The sequence below is a fragment of the Pseudophryne corroboree genome, chromosome 3, assembly GCF_028390025.1.
Source record: "Pseudophryne corroboree isolate aPseCor3 chromosome 3, aPseCor3.hap2, whole genome shotgun sequence".
In the NCBI taxonomy this organism is placed as follows: Eukaryota; Metazoa; Chordata; class Amphibia; order Anura; family Myobatrachidae; genus Pseudophryne; species Pseudophryne corroboree.
Window position 1 is genome coordinate 540,010,254 of NC_086446.1, and position 21,941 is coordinate 540,032,194.

Consider the following 21,941-nt stretch of genomic DNA (forward strand, 5'->3'; position numbering starts at 1 on the left):
CAGATGTATTAACCTGGAGAAGGCATAAGGAAGTGATAAGCCAGTGATATGTGCAAGGTGATAACGCACCAGCCAATCAGTTCCAATATGTAAATTAACAGTTAGGATCTGATTGGCTGGTGTGTTTATCACCTTGCTCTTATCACTGGTTTATCACTTCTTTATGCCATCTCCAGGTTAATACATCTGCCCCCATGTTTGAAAAATGACACAACCTGGTTCTAAAAATTTAAAATGACACCAAACAAAAGGTGCAGGTGCTGTGTACCTCTGAGCACTACCTCAAAAAAAAGGGTATCCAGTAACTAGGTCATTTTCTATGTCGACAAGTCAAAAGGTCGACATGAGTTTTTCACAAATTTTTTCTTTTTACCTTTTTCACACTTAGCGATCCACGCGGACTACGATCGGGAATAGTAACCTGTGCTGAGCACAGCGGTAGTGGACCGAGGCACCTTGCTGAAGCATAGTGAGCGAAGCAGCCATGCGAGGGGACACGGTGCACTAATTGGGATTCACAGTTACTGTACGGAGAAAAAGACACCAAAAAAACATTAAAAACTCACGTCGACCTAGAGACCCTGTCGACCTAGTTACTGTCGACCTTGTATACCAAACCCCTCAAAAAAAGCACTGTCCAATGTCCATAAGATTGCTTGCAAGGGACAGCAAAAGGCATCCTACATTGAAGAAAATGAAGGGAATCCTAGGGGAAAGACCCCACTTCTCAAGTGAGATGGTATATTAATTTTTCCAAGAATATTTCTGATAACCATGCCGTGTAGTAAAATTAGACGATATATAGCTCCCTGACACCTTTTAATAGATGTAATGTATTTTCACTACAATAACAAAATAAATCATACCTGGTAATAATAAATAAGAATCTGGGTAGCCTCATGTACTTTTGAAGTTTGAACAGAATAGTAGTCTATATACACTGCCACCTTGTGGCGCTCGGCAAAACTACATACGTTTAAATTGCTCCTTGTTGCCGACACTAAAATTACGTGGCCGCAAACCAGGCAGAAGAAACACAGTTAAAGCTTTCGTTTACTGAAAATTTCCCTGCATGAGATTGTATGCTTTGGGGACGTTACCAACGGTAGAAATTCCTTTATACCACACTAAAAATGGCGCAGATCGTATTTACAGTGCCTCGTACGCATGCGCGCTGAGAGATGCCGTCAAGGTAGTTCCGGAGTACTTTCGTTGCTAGGATACCGTAAACAGTCTGTCACCTGGAGTGTGTTATCGGGAGCACAGCGGCCACTCCACAGGTAATGGATATCACATTATATTCACTCCCACTACATCTTATATTCAGCTTATTAGTGAGGGTAATTGAAGGAGGACTTTTAAGGGTTTCTAGCTGCTGTGTAACTACAAGTAGCAGAAAGTGTCGGCAGCTGCTTGCTGGAACTTGTAGTTCTACACAAGCTTAAGACCAGCAGTTTTATCCTCTTTGCTCTAGCGCTATTGTAAAAACTTAAATTACTTATACATGTTGACAATTTATAAACAAGATAGTTGTGTAATATCACATTCTCACCACTACATCACATCTGTGTATGTACAAGTAGATTGGATTTTACCCAACATCTGAATATAATAACCTTATAGGCTATATTGCTATTGGTAAGTAATATTGGTGTACCACTACCAGCCTGGCGTTACTATACTGGCGATTTTGCACTGTTTCCCATGTAGTGGCTTTTCTGTAGGTGAAAGCTGGCATTTAAATAATGAGCTTTTTTTATGGCTATTTTCATTGTATTTTCCAGTAGCATGGCCTAATTTGTTTTCAGCAGCACATGTTTCTATTGGAATATCACTGGCGTGACAATAGACATTAAACCATTGCTGCGTACATACCCTCTTGCAGCTTTCACTAAATACAGTACATTGAATTTTCAACCTTTCTTCATAAGGTGCTTTTGACTAGGGTCATGGGAGCTTTCTTTTATCATTCCATCAACACCCAGTTGTAACATTAACATGTAACATATCAGATAATAAAGGAGGCTTTACAGCAGCACATGTTCTTCTGGAGACGTGACGATTTTGACAGAGGCAGTTACTTGGCACACACATTAGTGTGTCAGGACAAGGCTGCATGTGACAGGAGAAGAGTATGATGACGTAAGGTTGGGAATGGAAGGAAGAAGCAGGAAGTGAAAGGAGCAGGATCCTCAAAGCACAGAGTAGTAATACAAGCCCCATCATAGTGATGCAGAAAGGTTGTGGTCTTTCTGTCTGCTCAAAATCTACAAAAAAACATATATGTGAATAAGAATCCAATATTTTAATTGACAATATAATATTCCCACTTGATCTGTTGCTGGTCCGTGTAGTTTTTCCAGCTCTTCTACACCTAGAACCAGATTCTCCAGGGGCAAAGATACAACCAAAGTACATGACGTGTGCTCAATTATAGAATCCCCTATACATGTGGTCTGTGGTGGGGCTTTCTCATGATGCATCTCCTAGTGCCCATTCCTTCTGCGTAACCCTGCAACTATTGATCTGCAGCATTGACCATTGGTTATTTGGGACGTAGAAGCTGGATTTAAGGTTTTCTTTTTATATATTAAGTAATTATGTATTGGACTACACTGGACTTTTGTGGATAGAGCGGGCTTTGTAACATCTATTACATATATTACATATACTTAGTTTTAAAATAACCTCAAAAGAGACATGCACCTTGTATGTTAGTTATATGTTGACGCCTTGAAGTAATATTGGAATTAACAAGGAATTACATTGCTAAATTTGCAGACATGCCCAGAAAAATGTAATTACCAGCAAAATGTCTAAAGAAGCTTAATATTCCAACATTTTTCTTTTATAGTGCTGTCAATTACGGCTAGCAAACTCATAAAACCTTAATAAAAGTTGTTTTTACGGTTTCTAAGAATAATTATGAAATGTTTAGTAGTTTTTCGTTTTTTTTTTGTTTTAAAGATCACTGTCAATATTAGCCTATATAATAAAAGTCTAACGCTGCTCCTCACTTCTATAGGGGGAAATTCAAGCACTTTGCGCTCCAGCGGCCACTAGGTGGCACCCGATAGAGCAATTCAAGTGTTGCTCTGTTCGGGCGCGTACAGCTGCTGGTGCTGACATTACTGTTATGTTGTTCTGTCAGGGCTGGTAACTGGTGTCTGGTAACTATTTGCCAGTGTCCTTCCGTTGTTACATAAATTGTCTTTTGCGTCAATAATAATTCATACATGCTCTCTATTTCTCTCTCTCACACACTACAGGGACCATGGAGATTGTGTACGTGTACACGCGAAAGCGCAGTGAGTTTGGACGACAATGCAACTTTTCCGACCGCCCAGCGGAACTACATGTAGACATACTGCCTGATCCTTCACAGGCATTAAACTTTATAGAGAGAAACCCATGTGACACAGGCATCCAGTGTGCCAACGACATGTCTGAGCATGAGGTAATAATATTTTATTTCATGGGGTGTCATCATTGATTTTATTCCACATGTTGGGTCTGATTCTCAGTTGCACGCAAGTCAGTTTTGTAGATGGATCTTATGCTTTGTAGCAACTGCACACGCTCTGGAGCCAAGTGCACACATCTGTGGGCGATGCAGAGCCATGCACATCTCACTCGCATTTACCCGAAGCTGAATGGGCATAGCTAGGTGTCAACAGGGCATTTGTATGTAGAATACACTCACTGAAAGTGTGCCGATAGTCTGTTGTTTGAATTTCGTGTTGTCCGTCTGAATTAGTGATGAGCGGGTTCGGATCCTCGGGATCCGAACCCCCCCGAACTTCACCCATTTTACACGGGTCCGAGGCAGACTTGGATCCTCCCGCCTTGCTTGGTTAACCCGAGCGCGCCCGAACGTCATCATCCCGCGGTCGGATTCTCGCGAGATTCGTATTCTATATAAGGAGCCGCGCGTCGCCGCCATTTTTCACTCGTGCATTGGAGATGATCGTGAGAGGACGTGGCTGGCGTCCTCTCAGTTTCTATGTTCAGTGGGCTGCAAATTGTGCTGCAAATATCTGTGCTCAGTGTGCTGCAAATATCTGTGCTCAGTGTGCTGCAAGTGCAAATATCTACGTTCTCTGCCTGAAAAACGCTCCATATCTGACTTTGCTCAGTGTGCTGCAAATATCTGTGCTCAGTGTGCTAATTGCTTTATTGTGGGGACTGGGGACCAGCAGTATTATATAGTAGGAGGACAGTGCAGAGTTTTGCTGACCAGTGACCAATGACCACCAGTATTATACGTTCTCTGCCTGAAAAATGCTCCATATCTGTGCTGCATTGTAGTATATAGTAGGAGGACAGTGCAGAATTTTGCTGACCGCCAGTATAACTATATATATAGCAGTACGGTACAGTAGTCCACTGCTCTACCTACCTCTGTGTTGTCAAGTATACTACCCATCCATACCTGTGGTGCATTTCAGTTTTGCACAGTTTGCTGACCACCAGTATATACTATATAGCAGTACGGTACAGAAGGCCACTGCTCTACCTACCTCTGTGTCGTCAAGTATACTATCCATCCATACCTGTGGTGCATTTCAGTTTTGCACAGTTTGCTGTCCACCAGTATAACTATATATATAGCAGTACAGTACAGTAGTCCACTGCTCTACCTACCTCTGTGTCGTCAAGTATACTATCCATCCATACCTGTGGTCCATTTCAGTTTTGCACAGTTTGCTGACCACCGGTATATACTATATAGCAGTACGGTACAGAAGGCCACTGCTCTACCTACCTCTGTGTCGTCAAGTATACTATCCATCCATGCCTGTGGTGCATTTCAGTTTTGCACAGTTTGCTGACCACCAGTATATAATATATAGCAGTACAGTACAGTAGGCCACTGCTCTACCTACCTCTGTGTCGTCAAGTATACTATCCATCCATACCTGTGGTGCATTTCAGTTTTGCACAGTTTGCTGACCACCAGTATATAATATATAGCAGTACGGTACAGTAGGCCACTGCTCTACCTACCTCTGTGTCGTCAAGTATACTATCCATCCATACCTGTGGTGCATTTCTGTTTTGCACAGTTTGCTGACCAACAGTATATACTATATAGCAGTACGGTACAGTAGGCCACTGCTCTACCTACCTCTGTGTCGTCAAGTATACTATCCATCCATACCTGTGGTGCATTTCAGTTTTGCACAGTTTGCTGACCACCAGTATATAATATATAGCAGTACGTTACAGTAGGCCACTGCTCTACCTACCTCTGTGTCGTCAAGTATACTATCCATCCATACCTGTGGTGCATTTCAGTTTTGCACAGTTTGCTGACCACCAGTATATACTATATAGCAGTACGGTACAGTAGGCCACTGCTCTACCTACCTCTGTGTCGTCAAGTATACTATCCATCCATACCTGTGGTGCATTTCAGTTTTGCACAGTTTGCTGACCACCAGTATATACTATATAGCAGTACGGTACAGTAGGCCACTGCTCTACCTACCTCTGTGTCGTCAAGTATACTATCCATCCATACCTGTGGTGCATTTCAGTTTTGCACAGTTTGCTGACCACCGGTATATACTATATAGCAGTACGGTACAGAAGGCCACTGCTCTACCTACCTCTGTGTCGTCAAGTATACTATCCATCCATACCTGTGGTGCATTTAAGTTTTGCACAGTTTGCTGACCACCAGTATATAATATATAGCAGTACGGTACAGTAGGCCACTGCTCTACCTACCTCTGTGTCGTCAAGTATACTATCCATCCATACCTGTGGTGCATTTCTGTTTTGCACAGTTTGCTGACCACCAGTATATAATATATAGCAGTACGGTACAGTAGGCCACTGCTCTACCTACCTCTGTGTCGTCAAGTATACTATCCATCCATACCTGTGGTGCATTTCAGTTTTGCACAGTTTGCTGACCACCAGTATATACTATATAGCAGTACGGTACAGTAGGCCACTGCTCTACCTACCTCTGTGTCGTCAAGTATACTATCCATCCATACCTGTGGTGCATTTCAGTTTTGCACAGTTTGCTGACCACCAGTATATAATATATAGCAGTACGGTACAGTAGGCCACTGCTCTACCTACCTCTGTGTCGTCAAGTATACTATCCATCCATACCTGTGGTGCATTTCAGTTTTGCACAGTTTGCTGACCACCAGTATATAATATATAGCAGTACGGTACAGTAGGCCACTGCTCTACCTACCTCTGTGTCGTCAAGTATACTATCCATCCATACCTGTGGTGCATTTCAGTTTTGCACAGTTTACTGACCACCAGTATATAATATATAGCAGTACGGTACAGTAGGCCACTGATCTACCTACCTCTGTGTCGTCAAGTATACTATCCATCCATACCTGTGGTGCATTTCAGTTTTGCACAGTTTGCTGACCAACAGTATATACTATATTGCAGTATGGTACAGAAGGCCACTGCTCTACCTACCTCTGTGTCGTCAAGTATACTATCCATCCATACCTGTGGTGCATTTCAGTTATGCGCAGTATATATAGTAGTAGGCCATTGCTATTGATATATTACTGGCATATAATTCCACACATTAAAAAATGGAGAACAAAAATGTGGAGGGTAAAATAGCGGAAGATCAAGATCCACTTCCACCTCGTGCTGAAGCTGCTGCCACTAGTCATGGCCGAGACGATGAAATGCCATCAACGTCGTCTGCCAAGGCCGATGCCCAATGTCATAGTAGAGAGCATGTAAAATCCTAAAAAATAAAGCTCAGTAAAATGACCCAAAAATCTAAATCAAAATCGTCTGAGGAGAAGCGTAAACTTGCCAATGTGCCATTTACGACACGGAGTGGCAAGGAACGGCTGAGGGCCTGGCCTAGGTTCAAGGCTAGTGGTTCAGCTTCACATGAGGATGGAAGCACTCATCCTCCTGCTAGAAAACTTAAAAGAGTTAAGATGGCAAAAGCACAGCAAAGAACAAATCCCCAAGGAGAGTCCAATTGTGTCGGTTGCGATGCCTGCACCTCTTTTTTTCTTTCATTTTTCTTTGCATCATGTGCTGTTTGGGGACTATTTTTTGAAGTGCCATCCTGTCTGACACTGCAGTGCCACTCCTAGATGGGCCAGGTGTTTGTGTCGGCCACTTGTGTCGCTTAGCTTAGTCTCACAGCTACCTCATTGCGCCTCTTTTTTTCTTTGCATCATGTACTGTTTGGGGACTATTTTTTTAATCTGCCATCCTGTCTGACACTGCAGTGCCACTCCTAGATGGGCCAGGTGTTTGTGTCGGCCACTTGTGTCGCTTAGCTTAGTCTCACAGCTACCTCATTGCGCCTCTTTTTTTCTTTGCATCATGTGCTGTTTGGGGACTATTTTTTTAATCTGCCATCCTGTCTGACACTGCAGTGCCACTCCTAGATGGACCAGGTGTTTGTGTCGGCCACTTGGGTCGCTTAGCTTAGCCATCCAGCGACCTTGGTGCACCTCTTTTTTTCTTTGCATCATGTGCTGTTTGGGGACTATTTTTTAAATCGGCCATCCTGTCTGACACTGCAGTGCCACTCCTAGATGGGCCAGGTGTTTGTGTCGGCCACTTGGGTCGCTTTGCTTAGCCATCCAGCGACCTTGGTGCACCTCTATTTTTCTTTGCATCATGTGCTGTTTGGGGACTATTTTTTAAATCGGCCATCCTGTCTGACACTGCAGTGCCACTCCTAGATGGGCCAGGTGTTTGTGTCGGCCACTTGGGTCGCTTAGCTTAGTCACACAGCTACCTCATTGCGCCTCTTTTTTTCTTTGCATCATGTGCTGTTTGGGGACTATTTTTTTGAAGCGCCATCTTGTCTGACACTGCAGTGCCACTCCTAGATGGGCCAGGTGTTTGTGTCGGCCACTTGGTCGCTTAGCTTAGTCATCCAGCGACCTCGGTGCAAATTTTAGGACTAAAAATAATATTGTGAGGTGTGAGGTGTTCAGAATAGACTGAAAATGAGTGGAAATTATGGTTATTGAGGTTAATAATACTATGGGATCAAAATGACCCCCAAATTCTATGATTTAAGCTGTTTTTGAGGGTTTTTTGTAAAAAAACACCCGAATCCAAAACACACCCGAATCCGACAAAAAATTTTCAGGGAGGTTTTGCCAAAACGCGTCCGAATCAAAAACACGGCCGCCGAACCGAATCCAAAACCAAAACCCGAAAAATGTCCGGTGCACATCACTAGTCTGAATACAGATGGAGCTGTTGCACCAAGTAAAAGCTGGGGCTAATAGTGCTGCCATCTGCATCCACAAGTGAAAGGACGGATGCGTACAACTCTGCATATGGGTGAATTTCTGCATTTGTTTTTGTGTACGCAATGTGGATGCAGTTGCGGCCAACTTGTGAGCAATCAGGCCCCTTGTGTACATGCGAAAGTTATGTATAGGCAACCATCTTTATTTATTTATTTATTAAACAGTTATTTATATAGCACACACATATTCCATAGCGCTTTACAAAGAATATTTGGCCATTCACATCAGTCCCTGCCCCAGTGGAGCTTCCAATCTATAGTCCCTACCACATGTGCACACACATACATATGTACCAGGGATAATTTTTGTCAGAATCCCCTTAACATACCAGTATGTGTTTGGATTGTGGTAAGAAGCACCCAGAGGAAACCTACGAATAAATGAGGAAAACATGTAAACTTTTACACAGATAGGGCCTAGGGTGGGAATCATAGCCAAAACCTCAGTGCTGTGAGGCAGTAATGCTAACCATTACATCAACCATGCTGCCCAATAGCACTAGTGAAATGAATGGGTCAGACATGAACCATAGTGAAATGAATGGGTCAGAAATGAATGTTTGAAACACAGACATGTGCCATCGAGCTTCGCCGCAATTTTTCGACTGCGAACGCATCAGCCAGTTAAAGTACCTTCGACATTGCAAATTATTCTGTGCATCTCTATGGGTGCAAGGCTAAGTTGTGTTGTGGATGGACGTAAATGGTACCGCACGTTGACTATAACACCTGTATTTGAATGGCTCTCAGATATGTTAAATAAAAATACCTGACCCAAAATAATAAAGAGAAGAAGTGGCTGTACATTGTGTAATAATACAGTAAATATAATCAAAACACACCACCTCAGTGGTTCACAAGCGTTGCCCTCAAGGCACCCTAACAGTCCAGGTATTAAGGATATCCATGTTTGTGCATAGATAGTATAATCAAACTGACTGAGGTACTCATTAAGTTAAGTTGTGCTTTAGCATGGATATCTTTAAAACCAGGACTGTTTTAGGGTGCCTTGAGGACCGCCATAGGAAACCACCGCACCACCTTATTCTCAATCATATTTAGCTGTGCTTAATCTTTAGTACAGCAACAGCTGCAGGCAGGGGATTGGGTGAGAATCTGGTGTACTAGAGGGACAGTAGGTGGTTATATAGGAAATATAATATAGGTGCTATGACTTAAGTTGTCACTGTTGCAGTTTCTATTTGATGTAGTAGCATCAGTATCTGTATGGTTATCCTTTATGCTAAGTTACACAGTTTACGTGTACTGGTCACAGTAAAGTTAATTACACAAGCTTTGCCGCATATTGATACTTGAACAAATCATATACTGCAACACAATACATTAGAATATCACAATTAAATATAGTTTATACTGATGTAATTGTATTTTTATGACTGTACGGCACTGGATATAGCTCATGGTGCCCCTTAAATAAACATTAATAATAATATAATGATAGAAGGGGCTCAGTTCCAGAAATGGTTCAAATGGGGATTCGCTGTGAATGGCGAAAGTACTGAAGGACCAGCACCAAACGCCCTCCTTTATCCCAGCAGGACCCCTTACCATAATGATAATCCCTCACTGACTATTTAATAACCATGGTTTTGTGTTTAATATTGCAATTCCATATACACATCCATAGCCTCTTGCTGGGTGTTAAGGGGGGTACTCACGGAGCGATCGCTGCTTAAAATCTAAGCAATCTGACTAGATTGCTTAGATTTTAAGCACGATCGCTCCGTGTGTAGCCCCCTCAGCGATAGCGATGCACGGCCCCGCACATCGCTATCGCTGCTGCTAGATTGGCCTGCATGCAGGCCAATCTAGCGGGTCGCTCACTTCACCCGCTGGGTGAAGTGAGCGGCCCCCCGTCTCCCCCCGCGCGCTCAGCACAGATCACGCTGTGCTGAGCGCCGGGAGAGATGTGTGCTGAGCGGTTCGCTCAGCACACATCTCTCTGCCATCGGCCAGTGAGTACTGGCCTTTACTTTTAGCTGCTAAGAACTCTAGTAAAAGAAGGAGCTCTACCAAAATAGCTCTTGCAGTAAATGCTACAGTGTTATACAGAAATCAGCCAGCAGGGGGCATTAATCATTCTGAGCTATCTGCCCATTTTTCCAGCATTAAATTAATAGATTATTTATTTATTTGATTTATTACCAGTCATTTATATAGCGCACACATATTCCGCAGCGCTTTACAGACAATATCTGGCCATTCACATCTGTCCCTGCCCCAGTGGAGCTTACAATCTATATTCCCTACCACATGTAAACGCGCGCACATTCATTCTGGGGTTAATTTTTGTTGGGAGCCAATTAACCTAATAGTATATTTTTGGATTAAAAATGCAAAGAACAACATTTCTTAAGAATAAAAATTAAATATAAAATCAATTACTTTCTGTCTTGGTGTGATGGAAGTGCCCACAACACTTCTGTATAAGGATCTGATTCTGGGGTGGGAGTAAAGCAAAAAAATAAAATAAAAAATAGCACGTAGCTGTGCACCTGGACAAACCATGCTGCAGTGCAAGTGGTGCAAATAATTGCATTTATTTCTCTGACGTCCTAGTGGATGCTGGGGACTCCGTCAGGACCATGGGGAATAGCGGCTCCGCAGGAGACAGGGCACAAAATTTAAAAGTTTGACCACTAGGTGGTGTGCACTGGCTCCTCCCCCCACGACCCTCCTCCAAGCCCCAGTTAGGTTTTTGTGCCCGTCCGAGCAGGGTGCAATCTAGGTGGCTCTCATAAAGAGCTGCTTAGAGTAAAAGTTTTGATAGTTTTATTATTTTCAGTGAGTCCTGCTGGCAACAGGCTCACTGCAACGAGGGACCTAGGGGAGAAGAAGTGAACTCACCTGCGTGCAGGATGGATTTGCTTCTCAGGCTACTGGACACTAGCTCCAGAGGGACGATCACAGGTACAGCCTGGATGGGTCACCGGAGCCGCGCCGCCGACCCCCTTGCAGATGCCGAAGTAAGAAGAGGTCCAGAAACCGGCGGCTGAAGGCTTTTCAGTCTTCATGAGGTAGCGCACAGCACTGCAGCTGTGCGCCATTGCGCTCAGGCACACTTCACACCGGCGGTCACTGAGGGTGCAGGGCTCTGGGGGGGGCGCCCTGGGCAGCAATGTTAATACCTTTCTGGCTAAAAAGAATACATCACATATAGTCCATGAGGCTATATGGATGTATTTCACCCCTGCCAGGTCTCAGAAAAACCGGGAGAAGAGCCCGCCGGAATAGGGGGCGGGGCCTATCTCCTCAGCACACAGCGCCATTTTCCTACACAGCTCCGCTGCTAGGAAGGCTCCCAGGCTCTCCCCTGCACTGCACTACAGAAACAGGGTAAAAAACAGAGAGGGGGGGCATTTTTTGGCGATATTATATATATTTAAGCAGCTATAAGGAAACAACACTTATATAAGGTTGTTCCTATATAATTATAGCGCTTTGGTGTGTGCTGGCAAACTCTCCCTCTGTCTCCCCAAAGGGCTAGTGGGGTCCTGTCTTCTATCAGAGCATTCCCTGTGTGTCTGCTGTGTGTCGGTACGTGTGTGTCGACATGTATGAGGACGATGTTGGTGTGGAGGCGGAGCAATTGCCGGTAATGGTGATGTCACCCCCTAGGGAGTCGACACCGGAATGGATGGCTTTGTTTATGGAATTACGTGATAATGTCAGCACGCTGCAAAAGTCGGTTGACGACATGAGACGACCGGCAAAACAGTTAGTACCTGTACAGGCGTCTCAAACACCGTCAGGGGCTGTAAAACGCCCTTTGCCTCAGTTGGTCGACACAGACACAGACACGGACACTGAATCTAGTGTCGACGGTGAAGAAACGAACGTATTTTCCAGTAGGGCCACACGTTATATGATCACGGCAATGAAGGAGGCTTTGCATATCTCTGATACTGCAAGTACCACAAAAAGGGGTATTATGTGGGGTCTGAAAAAACTACCTGTAGTTTTTCCTGAATCAGAGGAATTGATTGACATGTGTGATGAAGCGTGGGTTACCCCTGATAAAAAACTGCTAATTTCAAAGAAGTTATTGGCGTTATACCCTTTCCCGCCAGAGGTTAGGGCGCGCTGGGAAACACCCCCTAGGGTGGACAAGGCGCTCACACGTTTATCCAAACAAGTGGCGTTACCGTCTCCTGATACGGCCGCCCTCAAGGATCCAGCTGATAGGAGGCTGGAAAATACTCTAAAAAGTATATACACACATACTGGTGTTATACTGCGACCAGCAATCGCCTCAGCCTGGATGTGCAGTGCTGGGGTGGCTTGGTCGGATTCCCTGACTGAAAATATTGATACCCTGGATAGGGACAGTATTTTATTGACTATAGAGCAATTAAAGGATGCATTCCTTTATATGCGAGATGCACAGAGGGATATCTGCACTCTGGCATCAAGAGTAAGTGCGATGTCCATATCTGCCAGAAGAAGTCTATGGACACGACAGTGGTCAGGCGATGCGGATTCCAAACGGCATATGGAAGTATTGCCGTATAAAGGGGAGGAATTATTTGGGGTCGGTCTATCGGATTTGGTAGCCACGGCAACAGCCGGGAAGTCCACCTTTTTACCTCAAGTCCCCTCCCAGCAGAAAAAGACGCAGTCTTTTCAGCCGCAGTCCTTTCGTTCCTATAAGAACAAGCGAGCAAAAGGACATTCATATTTGCCCCGAGGCAAAGGAAAGGGTAAGAGACTGCAGCAAGCAGCCCCTTCCCAGGAGCAGAAGTCCTCCCCGGCTTCTGCAAAGGCCTCAGCATGACGCTGGGACCTTACAAGCGGACTCAGGGGCGGTGGGGGGTCGCCTCAAGAATTTCAGCGCACAGTGGGCTCACTCGCAGGTGGACCCCTGGATCCTGCAGGTAGTATCTCAGGGTTACAGGTTGGAATTCGAGAAGTCTCCCCCTCGCCGGTTCCTAAAATCTGCTTTGCCAACGTCTCCCTCAGACAGGGCGACGGTATTGGAAGCCATTCACAAGCTGTATTCTCAGCAGGTGATAATCAAGGTACCCCTTCTACAACAGGGAAAGGGGTATTACTCCACGCTATTTGTGGTACCGAAGCCGGACGGCTCGGTAAGACCTATTCTAAATCTGAAATCTCTGAACCTGTACATACAAAAATTCAAGTTCAAGATGGAGTCACTCAGAGCAGTGATAGCGAATCTGGAAGAAGGGGATTTTATGGTGTCCTTGGATATCAAGGATGCTTACCTTCATGTCCCAATTTGCCCTTCACACCAAGGGTACCTCAGGTTCGTGGTACAAAACTGTCATTATCAGTTTCAGACGCTGCCGTTTGGATTGTCCACGGCACCCAGGGTCTTTACCAAGGTAATGGCCGAAATGATGATCCTTCTTCGAAGAGAAGGCGTATTAATTATCCCTTACTTGGACGATCTCCTGATAAGGGCAAGATCCAGAGAACAGCTGGAGGTCGGAGTAACACTAACTCAAGTAGTGCTCCAACAGCACGGGTGGATTCTGAATTTTCCAAAATCCCAACTGATCCCGACGACACGTCTGCTGTTCCTAGGGATGATTCTGGACACTGTTCAGAAAAAGGTATTTCTTCCGGAGGAGAAAGCCAGGGAGTTATCCGAACTCGTCAGGAACCTCCTAAAACCAGGGACAGTGTCTGTGCATCAATGCACAAGAGTCCTGGAAAAAAGGGTCTCTCTGCTATGGTGGTTGCAGAGTGCTCATCTGTTAGAGGGCCGCAGATTCGGCATACAGAACTGGGTCCTAGTGACCACGGATGCCAGCCTGAGAGGCTGGGGAGCGGTCACACAAGGAAGAAACTTCCAGGGCGTGTGGTCAAGCCTGGAAACGTCTCTTCACATAAATATACTGGAACTAAGAGCAATCTACAATGCTCTAAGCCTGGCAAACCCTCTGCTTCAGGGTCAGCCGGTGTTGATCCAGTCGGACAACATCACGGCAGTCGCCCACGTAAACAGACAGGGCGGCACAAGAAGCAGGAGGGCAATGGCAGAGGCTGCAAGGATTCTTCGCTGGGCGGAAAATCATGTGATAGCACTGTCAGCAGTGTTCATCCCGGGAGTGGACAACTGGGAAGCAGACTTCCTCAGCAGACACGATCTTCACCCGGGAGAGTGGGGACTTCATCCAGAAGTCTTCCACATGATTGTAGTCCATTGGGAAAGACCAATGGTGGACATGATGGCGTCCCGCCTCAACAAAAAACTGGACAGGTATTGCGCCAGGTCAAGAGACCCTCAGGCAATAGCTGTGGACGCTCTGGTAACACCATGGGTGTACCAGTCAGTGTATGTGTTTCCTCCTCTGCCTCTCATACCCAAGGTACTGAGAATTATACGGCAAAGGGGAGTAAGAACGATACTAGTGGCTCCGGACTGGCCAAGAAGGACTTGGTACCCGGAACTTCAGGAGATGCTCACGGAAGATCCGTGGCCTCTACCTCTAAGAAGGGATCTGCTTCAGCAGGGACCATGTCTATTCCAAGACTTACCGCGGCTGCGTTTGACGGCATGGCGGTTGAACGCCGGATCCTAAGGGAAAAAGGCATTCCGGAGGAGGTCATCCCTACCCTGGTCAAAGCCAGGAAGGAGGTGACTGCACAACATTATCACCGCATTTGGAGAAAATATGTTGCATGGTGTGAGGCCAGGAAGGCCCCGACAGAGGAATTTCAACTGGGTCGATTCCTACATTTCCTGCAAACAGGATTATCTATGGGCCTCAAATTAGGGTCCATTAAGGTTCAAATTTCGGCCCTGTCGATTTTCTTCCAGAAAGAATTGGCTTCAGTTCCTGAAGTCCAGACTTTTGTAAAAGGAGTACTACATATACAGCCCCCGGTTGTGGCCCCAGTGGCACCGTGGGATCTCAATGTAGTTTTGGATTTTCTCAAATCCCATTGGTTTGAGCCACTCAAATCGGTAGATTTGAAATATCTTACATGGAAAGTAACCATGCTACTGGCCCTGGCTTCAGCCAGGAGAGTGTCGGAATTGGCGGCTTTATCGTATAAAAGCCCATATCTGATTTTCCATTCGGACAGGGCAGAATTGAGGACGCGTCCTCATTTTCTGCCTAAGGTGGTATCAGCGTTTCACCTGAACCAGCCTATTGTGGTGCCTGCGGCTACTAGCGATTTGGAGGATTCCAAGTTGCTGGACGTTGTCAGAGCATTGAAAATATATATTTCAAGGACGGCTGGAGTCAGAAAATCTGACTCGCTGTTTATACTGTATGCACCCAACAAGCTGGGTGCTCCTGCTTCTAAGCAGACGATTGCTCGTTGGATTTGTAGCACAATTCAACTGGCACATTCTGTGGCAGGCCTGCCACAGCCTAAATCTGTCAATGCCCACTCCACAAGGAAGGTGGGCTCATCTTGGGCGGCTGCCCGAGGGGTCTCGGCATTACAACTCTGCCGAGCAGCTACGTGGTCAGGGGAGAACACGTTTGTAAAATTCTACAAATTTGATACCCTGGCTAAGGAGGACCTGGAGTTCTCTCATTCGGTGCTGCAGAGTCATCCGCACTCTCCCGCCCGTTTGGGAGCTTTGGTATAATCCCCATGGTCCTGACGGAGTCCCCAGCATCCACTAGGACGTCAGAGAAAATAAGAATTTACTCACCGGTAATTCTATTTCTCGTAGTCCGTAGTGGATGCTGGGCGCCCATCCCAAGTGCGGATTGTCTGCAATACTTGTACATAGTTATTGTTACAAAAAAATCGGGTTGTTTATTGTTGTGAGCCATCTTTTCAGAGGCTCCTACGTTATCATACTGTTAACTGGGTTCAGATCACAAGTTGTACGGTGTGATTGGTGTGGCTGGTATGAGTCTTACCCGGGATTCAAAATCCTTCCTTATTGTGTACGCTCGTCCGGGCACGGTATCCTGGCTGGGGCTTGGAGGAGGGTCGTGGGGGGAGGAGCCAGTGCACACCACCTAGTGGTCAAACTTTTAAATTTTGTGCCCTGTCTCCTGCGGAGCCGCTATTCCCCATGGTCCTGACGGAGTCCCCAGCATCCACTACGGACTACGAGAAATAGAATTACCGGTGAGTAAATTCTTATTTTTTATGCATGCAGGGTAAATACTGGCTGCTTTTGCAAGTAGCCCACAAATACAGAACAGCTTTATATTTACACACCCCTCTCACATCTACTGTAAATCTCTCTGCACATGTTACATCTGCCCCACCTGCAGTGCAGCATGGTTTTGCCAAGGTTTGCAGTTACTTCTAACTCAGAATCAGGCCATTAGTAATGGGTTGTGTCTATGTTGCCTTCGTGCTAAGGACCTGGACGTGACAAAACGAGAGGCCGGGAGAGAACTTCCGCCCTTACAGCACCTAAATGTTTTCTTCGTTCGTTTGGGGGATTTTTTTTTTCTATACAGCATTGTACCCTCGCGGGATCGCTTCGCTCGCCACGCTTCGGGCTTGGTGTCTCGCTCCGCTTCGCTCGCCACACTTTACTATTCCAAATAGATTGTGACATGGACCCAGGGGGTTATAGGAAAGGTCCCCTCCACGAAGGTAATCTAGATGCTACCATTAGTAATGCTTTATAATGTGACACAATATTGTGGTGATGGTCCACAAGGAAAGAAGAAAATAAATATAGTGATAGCAAAGTAAATTATATTTTATTAACACTTGCCATTGACCCTAATGTACTGTTCAAGACTTTTCATACTCATCTACTATATATAGTGAGGGTATTGTAAATGATTTATTCACTTAGATAAAGCAGGGGCCATTATGGGATCATGTAGAATTGGATGCACTTTTCAAGTGTAAAGTAAAATGGAGAACAATGCTAGTTATAGTTAATCACTTAATAATAGGAAGAAGAATAATAAGAATTTTATTTATATAGAACTCTTTCTCAGGGGCTGGCTGGCAAATTTGAACCTGGGAGGAAAACACAAGCAAGTGCCCCGGCTTCTCTACTAGCACACATATCCTGCCGATATGTGAAACACGATAAGCAGCAAAGTGCACTTATCATTTTTTCTCATACGTCCTAGAGGATGCTGGGGACTCCAAAAGGACCATGGGGTATAGACGGATCCGCAGGAGCTTGGGCACACTATAAAGACTTAAACTGGGTGTGAACTGGCTCCTCCCTCTATGCCCCTCCTCCAGACCTCAGTTAGACTTTGTGCCCAGGAGTGATGGGTCACACACTAGGGGAGTTCTACTGAGTTTCTCTGGAAAGACTTTTGTTAGGTTTTTTATTTTCAGGGAGACCTGCTGGCTACAGGCTACCTGCAGCGTGGGACTGAGGGGAGAGAAGTCAGACCTACTTCTTCTTAGTTCAAGGGCTCTGCTTCTCGGCTACTGGACACCATTAGCTCCAGAGGGTTCGATCACTTGGTTCGCCTAGCTGCATGTTCCCGGAGCCACGCCGTCACCCCCCTCACAGAAGCCAGAAGAAAGAAGCCGGGTGAGTATGTGAAGAACAGAAGACTTCAGTGATGGCAGAAGACTTCAGTAACCGAGGTAAGCGTAGCGGTAGCACTGCGCTCGATGCTCCCACACTACGGCACTCACAAGGTGCAGGGCGCTGGGGGGGGCGCTCTGGGCAGCAAGTTACTGATGTTCTTATGTGGCTGGCATTAGAGGCTTTCTCGGTGCCTCGGCACCGTGTCCCATACCCCCGCCAGCATAGCGCATCATACGCGCCAGGGACTCCCGCGCCAACGGCTCATACGGGTGCAGGGCGCAAGGAGGGGGCGCCCTGAGCGGCATGTTTTACTCTTATGCAGGGTGTAGATGCTAGTTGGAAGGGTAGCCGTGTCCCGTCCCCCGCCGGCAGGAAGCAGCGCTGCGCGCCACTTACTCCCGCGCCGAAGGCTCACTCGGGTGCAGGGCGCGAGGGGGGGGCGCCCTGGGCAGCATGTTTTCACCTTGTTCGGGGTGTATAGCCAGTGTCCCGTTCCCCCCCGGCATGGAGCTGCGCGCCACTTACTCCCGCGCCGATGGATCACACGGGTGCAGGGCGCGAGGGGGGAGCGCCCTGGGCGGCATCGTGAGCACTGTTTAATGCTATGGACCTTCTATACAGTGTGTAGACACTGTATAGGGTCCCCCGCTGGAAAGGAGAAGTTATACTTTTAGCGGGCTGAAACACCAACGGCTTCCGAGGGTGCGGGGCACGCCCTGGGCTGAGTTTTATATATATTTCTCTGACGTCCTAGTGGATGCTGGGAACTCCGTAAGGACCATGGGGAATAGACGGGCTCCGCAGGAGACTGGGCACTCTAAAAGAAAGATTAGGTACTATCTGGTGTGCACTGGCTCCTCCCTCTATGCCCCTCCTCCAGACCTCAGTTAGATTTCTGTGCCCGGCCGAACTGGATGCACACTAGGGGCTCTCCTGAGCTCCTAGAAAGAAAGTATATGTTAGGTTTTTTATTTTACAGTGAGACCTGCTGGCAACAGGCCCACTGCAACTAGGGACTAAGGGGAGAAGAAGCGAACCTACCTGCTTGCAGCTAGCTTGGGCTTCTTAGGCTACTGGACACCATTAGCTCCAGAGGGATCGACCGCAGGACCCGTCCTTGGTGTTCGTTCCCGGAGCCGCGCCGCCGTCCCCCTTACAGAGCCAGAAGCATGAAGATGGTCCGGAAAATCGGCGGCAGAAGACTTCAGTCTTCACCAAGGTAGCGCACAGCACTGCAGCTGTGCGCCATTGCTCCTCATACACACTTCACACTCCGGTCACTGAGGGTGCAGGGCGCTGGGGGGTGGCGCCCTGAGCAGCAATAAAAACACCTTGGCTGGCAAAATAATCACAATATATAGCCCCAGAGGCTATATATGTGATAATTACCCCTGCCAGAATCCATAAAAAAGCGGGAGAAAAGTCTGCGAAAAAGGGGCGGAGCTATCTCCCTCGGCACACTGGCGCCATTTTCTCTTCACAGTGTAGCTGGAAGACAGCTCCCCAGGCTCTCCCCTGTAGTTTTCAGGCTCAAAGGGTTAAAAAGAGAGGGGGGGCACTAAATTTAGGCGCAATATTGTTTAAACAAGCAGCTATTGGGGAAAATTCACTCAGTGATAGTGTTTATCCCTGCATTATATAGCGCTCTGGTGTGTGCTGGCATACTCTCTCTCTGTCTCCCCAAAGGGCTGTGTGGGGTCCTGTCCTCAGTCAGAGCATTCCCTGTGTGTGTGCGGTGTGTCGGTACGGCTGTGTCGACATGTTTGATGAGGAGGCTTATGTGGAGGCGGAGCAGGTGCCGATAAATGGGATGTCGCCCCCTGTGGGCCGACACCAGAGTGGATGGATAGGTGGAAGGTATTAACCGACAGTGTCAACTCCTTACATAAAAGGCTGGATGACGTAACAGCTATGGGACAGCCGGCTTCTCAGCCCGCGCCTGCCCAGGCGTCTCAAAGGCCATCAGGGGCTCAAAAACGCCCGCTCCCTCAGATGGCAGACACAGATGTCGACACGGAGTCTGACTCCAGTGTCGACGAGGTTGAGACATATACACAATCCACTAGGAACATCCGTTACATGATCCCGGTAATAAAAAATGTGTTACACATTTCTGACATTAACCCAAGTACCACTAAAAAAGGGTTTTATGTTTGGGGAGAAAAAGCAGGCAGTGTTTTGTTCCCCCATCAAATGAGTGAATGAAGTGTGAAAAAGCGTGGGTTCCCCCGATAAGAAACTGGTAATTTCTAAAAAGTTACTGATGGCGTACCTTTTCCCGCCAGAGGATAAGTTACGCTGGGAGATATCCCCTAGGGTGGATAAGGCGCTCACACGTTTGTCAAAAAAGGTGGCACTGCCGTCTTAGGATACGGCCACTTTGAAGGTACCTGCTGATAAAAAGCAGGAGGCTATCCTGAAGTCTGTATTTACACACTCAGGTACTAGACTGAGACCTGCAGATAGTGCTGCTGCAGCGTGGTCTGTAACCCTGTCAAACAGGGATACTATTTTGCGAACATAAGAGCATATTAAAGACGTCGTCTTATATTTGAGGGATGCACAGAGGGATATTTTGCCGGCTGGCATCCAGAATTAATGCAATGTCCATTCTGTCAGGAGGGTATTAGAGACCCGACACTGGACAGGTGATGCTGACTTTAAAAGGCACATAGAGCCTTATAAGGGTGAGGAATTGTTTGGGGATGGTCTCTGGGACCTCGTATCCACAGCAACAGCTGGGAAGAAAATTTTTTTACCTCAGGTTTCCTCACAGCCTAAGAAAGCACTGTATTATCAGGTACAGTCCTTTCGGCTTCAGAAAAGCAAGCGGGTCAAAGGCGCTTCCTTTCTGCACAGAGACGAGGGAAGAGGAAAAAAGCTGCACCAGTCAGCCAGTTCCCAGAATCAAAATTCTTCCCCCGCTTCCTCTGAGTCCACCGCATGACGCGGGGGCTCCACAGGCGTAGCCAGGTACGGTGGGGGGCCGCCTCAAAAATGTCAGCGATCAGTGGGCTTGCTCACAGGTGGATCCCTGGATCCTTCAAGTAGTATCTCAGGGGTACAGGCTGGAATTCGAGGCGTCTCCCCCCCGCCGTTTCCTCAAATCTGCCTTGCCGACAACTCCCTCAGGCAGGGAGGCTGTGCTAGAGGCAATTCACAAGCTGTATTCCCAGCAGGTGATAGTCAAGGTGCCCCTACTTCAACAAGGACGGGGTTACTATTCCACACTGTTTGTGGTACCGAAACCGGACGGTTCGGTGAGCCCCATTTTAAATTTGAAGTCCTTGAACACATACATAAAAAAATTCAAGTTCAAGATGGAATCGCTCAGGGCGGTTATTGCAAGCCTGGAGGAGGGGGATTACATGGTATCCCTGGACATCAAGGATGCTTACCTACATGTCCCCATTTACCATCCTCACCAGGAGTACCTCAGATTTGTGGTACAGGATTGCCATTACCAATTCCAAACACTGCCGTTTGGACTGTCCACGGCACCGAGGGTCTTTACCAAGGTAATGGCAGAAATGATGATACTCCTTCGAAAAAAGGGAGTTTTTAATTATCCCGTACTTGGACGATCTCCTTATAAAGGCGAGGTCCATGGAGCAGTTGTTGGTCGGAGTAGCACTATCTCGGGAAGTGCTACAACAGCACGGATGGATTCTATACATTCCAAAGTCACAGCTGGTTCCTACCACACGCCTGCTGTTCCTGGGGATGGTTCTGGACACAGAACAGAAAAAAGTGTTTCTCCCGCAGGAGAAAGCCAAGGAGCTGTCATCTCTAGTCAGAGACCTCCTGAAACCAAAACAGGTATCGGTGCATCACTGCACACGAGTCCTGGGAAAAATGGTAGCTTCTTACGAAGCAAAATTCCATTCGGCAGGTTCCATGCAAGAACCTTTCAGTGGGACCTCTTGGACAAGTGGTCGGAACCGCATCTTCAGATGCATCGGCTGATAACCCTGTCTCCAAGGACCAGGGTATCTCTACTGTGGTGGCTGCAGAGTGCTCATCTTCAAGAGGGCCGCAGATTCGGCATACAGGACTGGGTCCTGGTAACCACGGATGCCAGCCTTCGAGGCTGGGGGGCAGTCACACAGGGAAGAAATTTCCAAGGACTTTGGTCAAGTCAGGAGTCGTCCCTACACATAAATATTCTGGAAC

At 46.7% G+C, this 21,941-nt stretch overlaps 1 protein-coding gene across 3 annotated transcripts in view; it reads left to right on the top strand.

Annotated features, from left to right (window-relative positions):
* Nucleotides 1–1,184: 1,184 nt before the first annotated feature.
* DNAI2 (dynein axonemal intermediate chain 2) overlaps nt 1,185–21,941 on the top strand; it is a 101,800-nt gene continuing 81,043 nt past the window's right edge. For 2 of the 3 annotated variants that reach the window (XM_063961181.1, XM_063961179.1), the window contains exons 1-2: nt 1,185–1,280; nt 3,270–3,457. In XM_063961181.1, the coding sequence (XP_063817251.1) occupies nt 3,275–3,457 (183 nt within the window). In that variant the 5' untranslated portion in view covers nt 1,185–1,280; nt 3,270–3,274. Of the gene's footprint in view, nt 1,281–1,614; nt 1,639–3,269; nt 3,458–21,941 lie in introns of those variants that run through there. The other variant, XM_063961180.1, reaches the window with a different exon arrangement.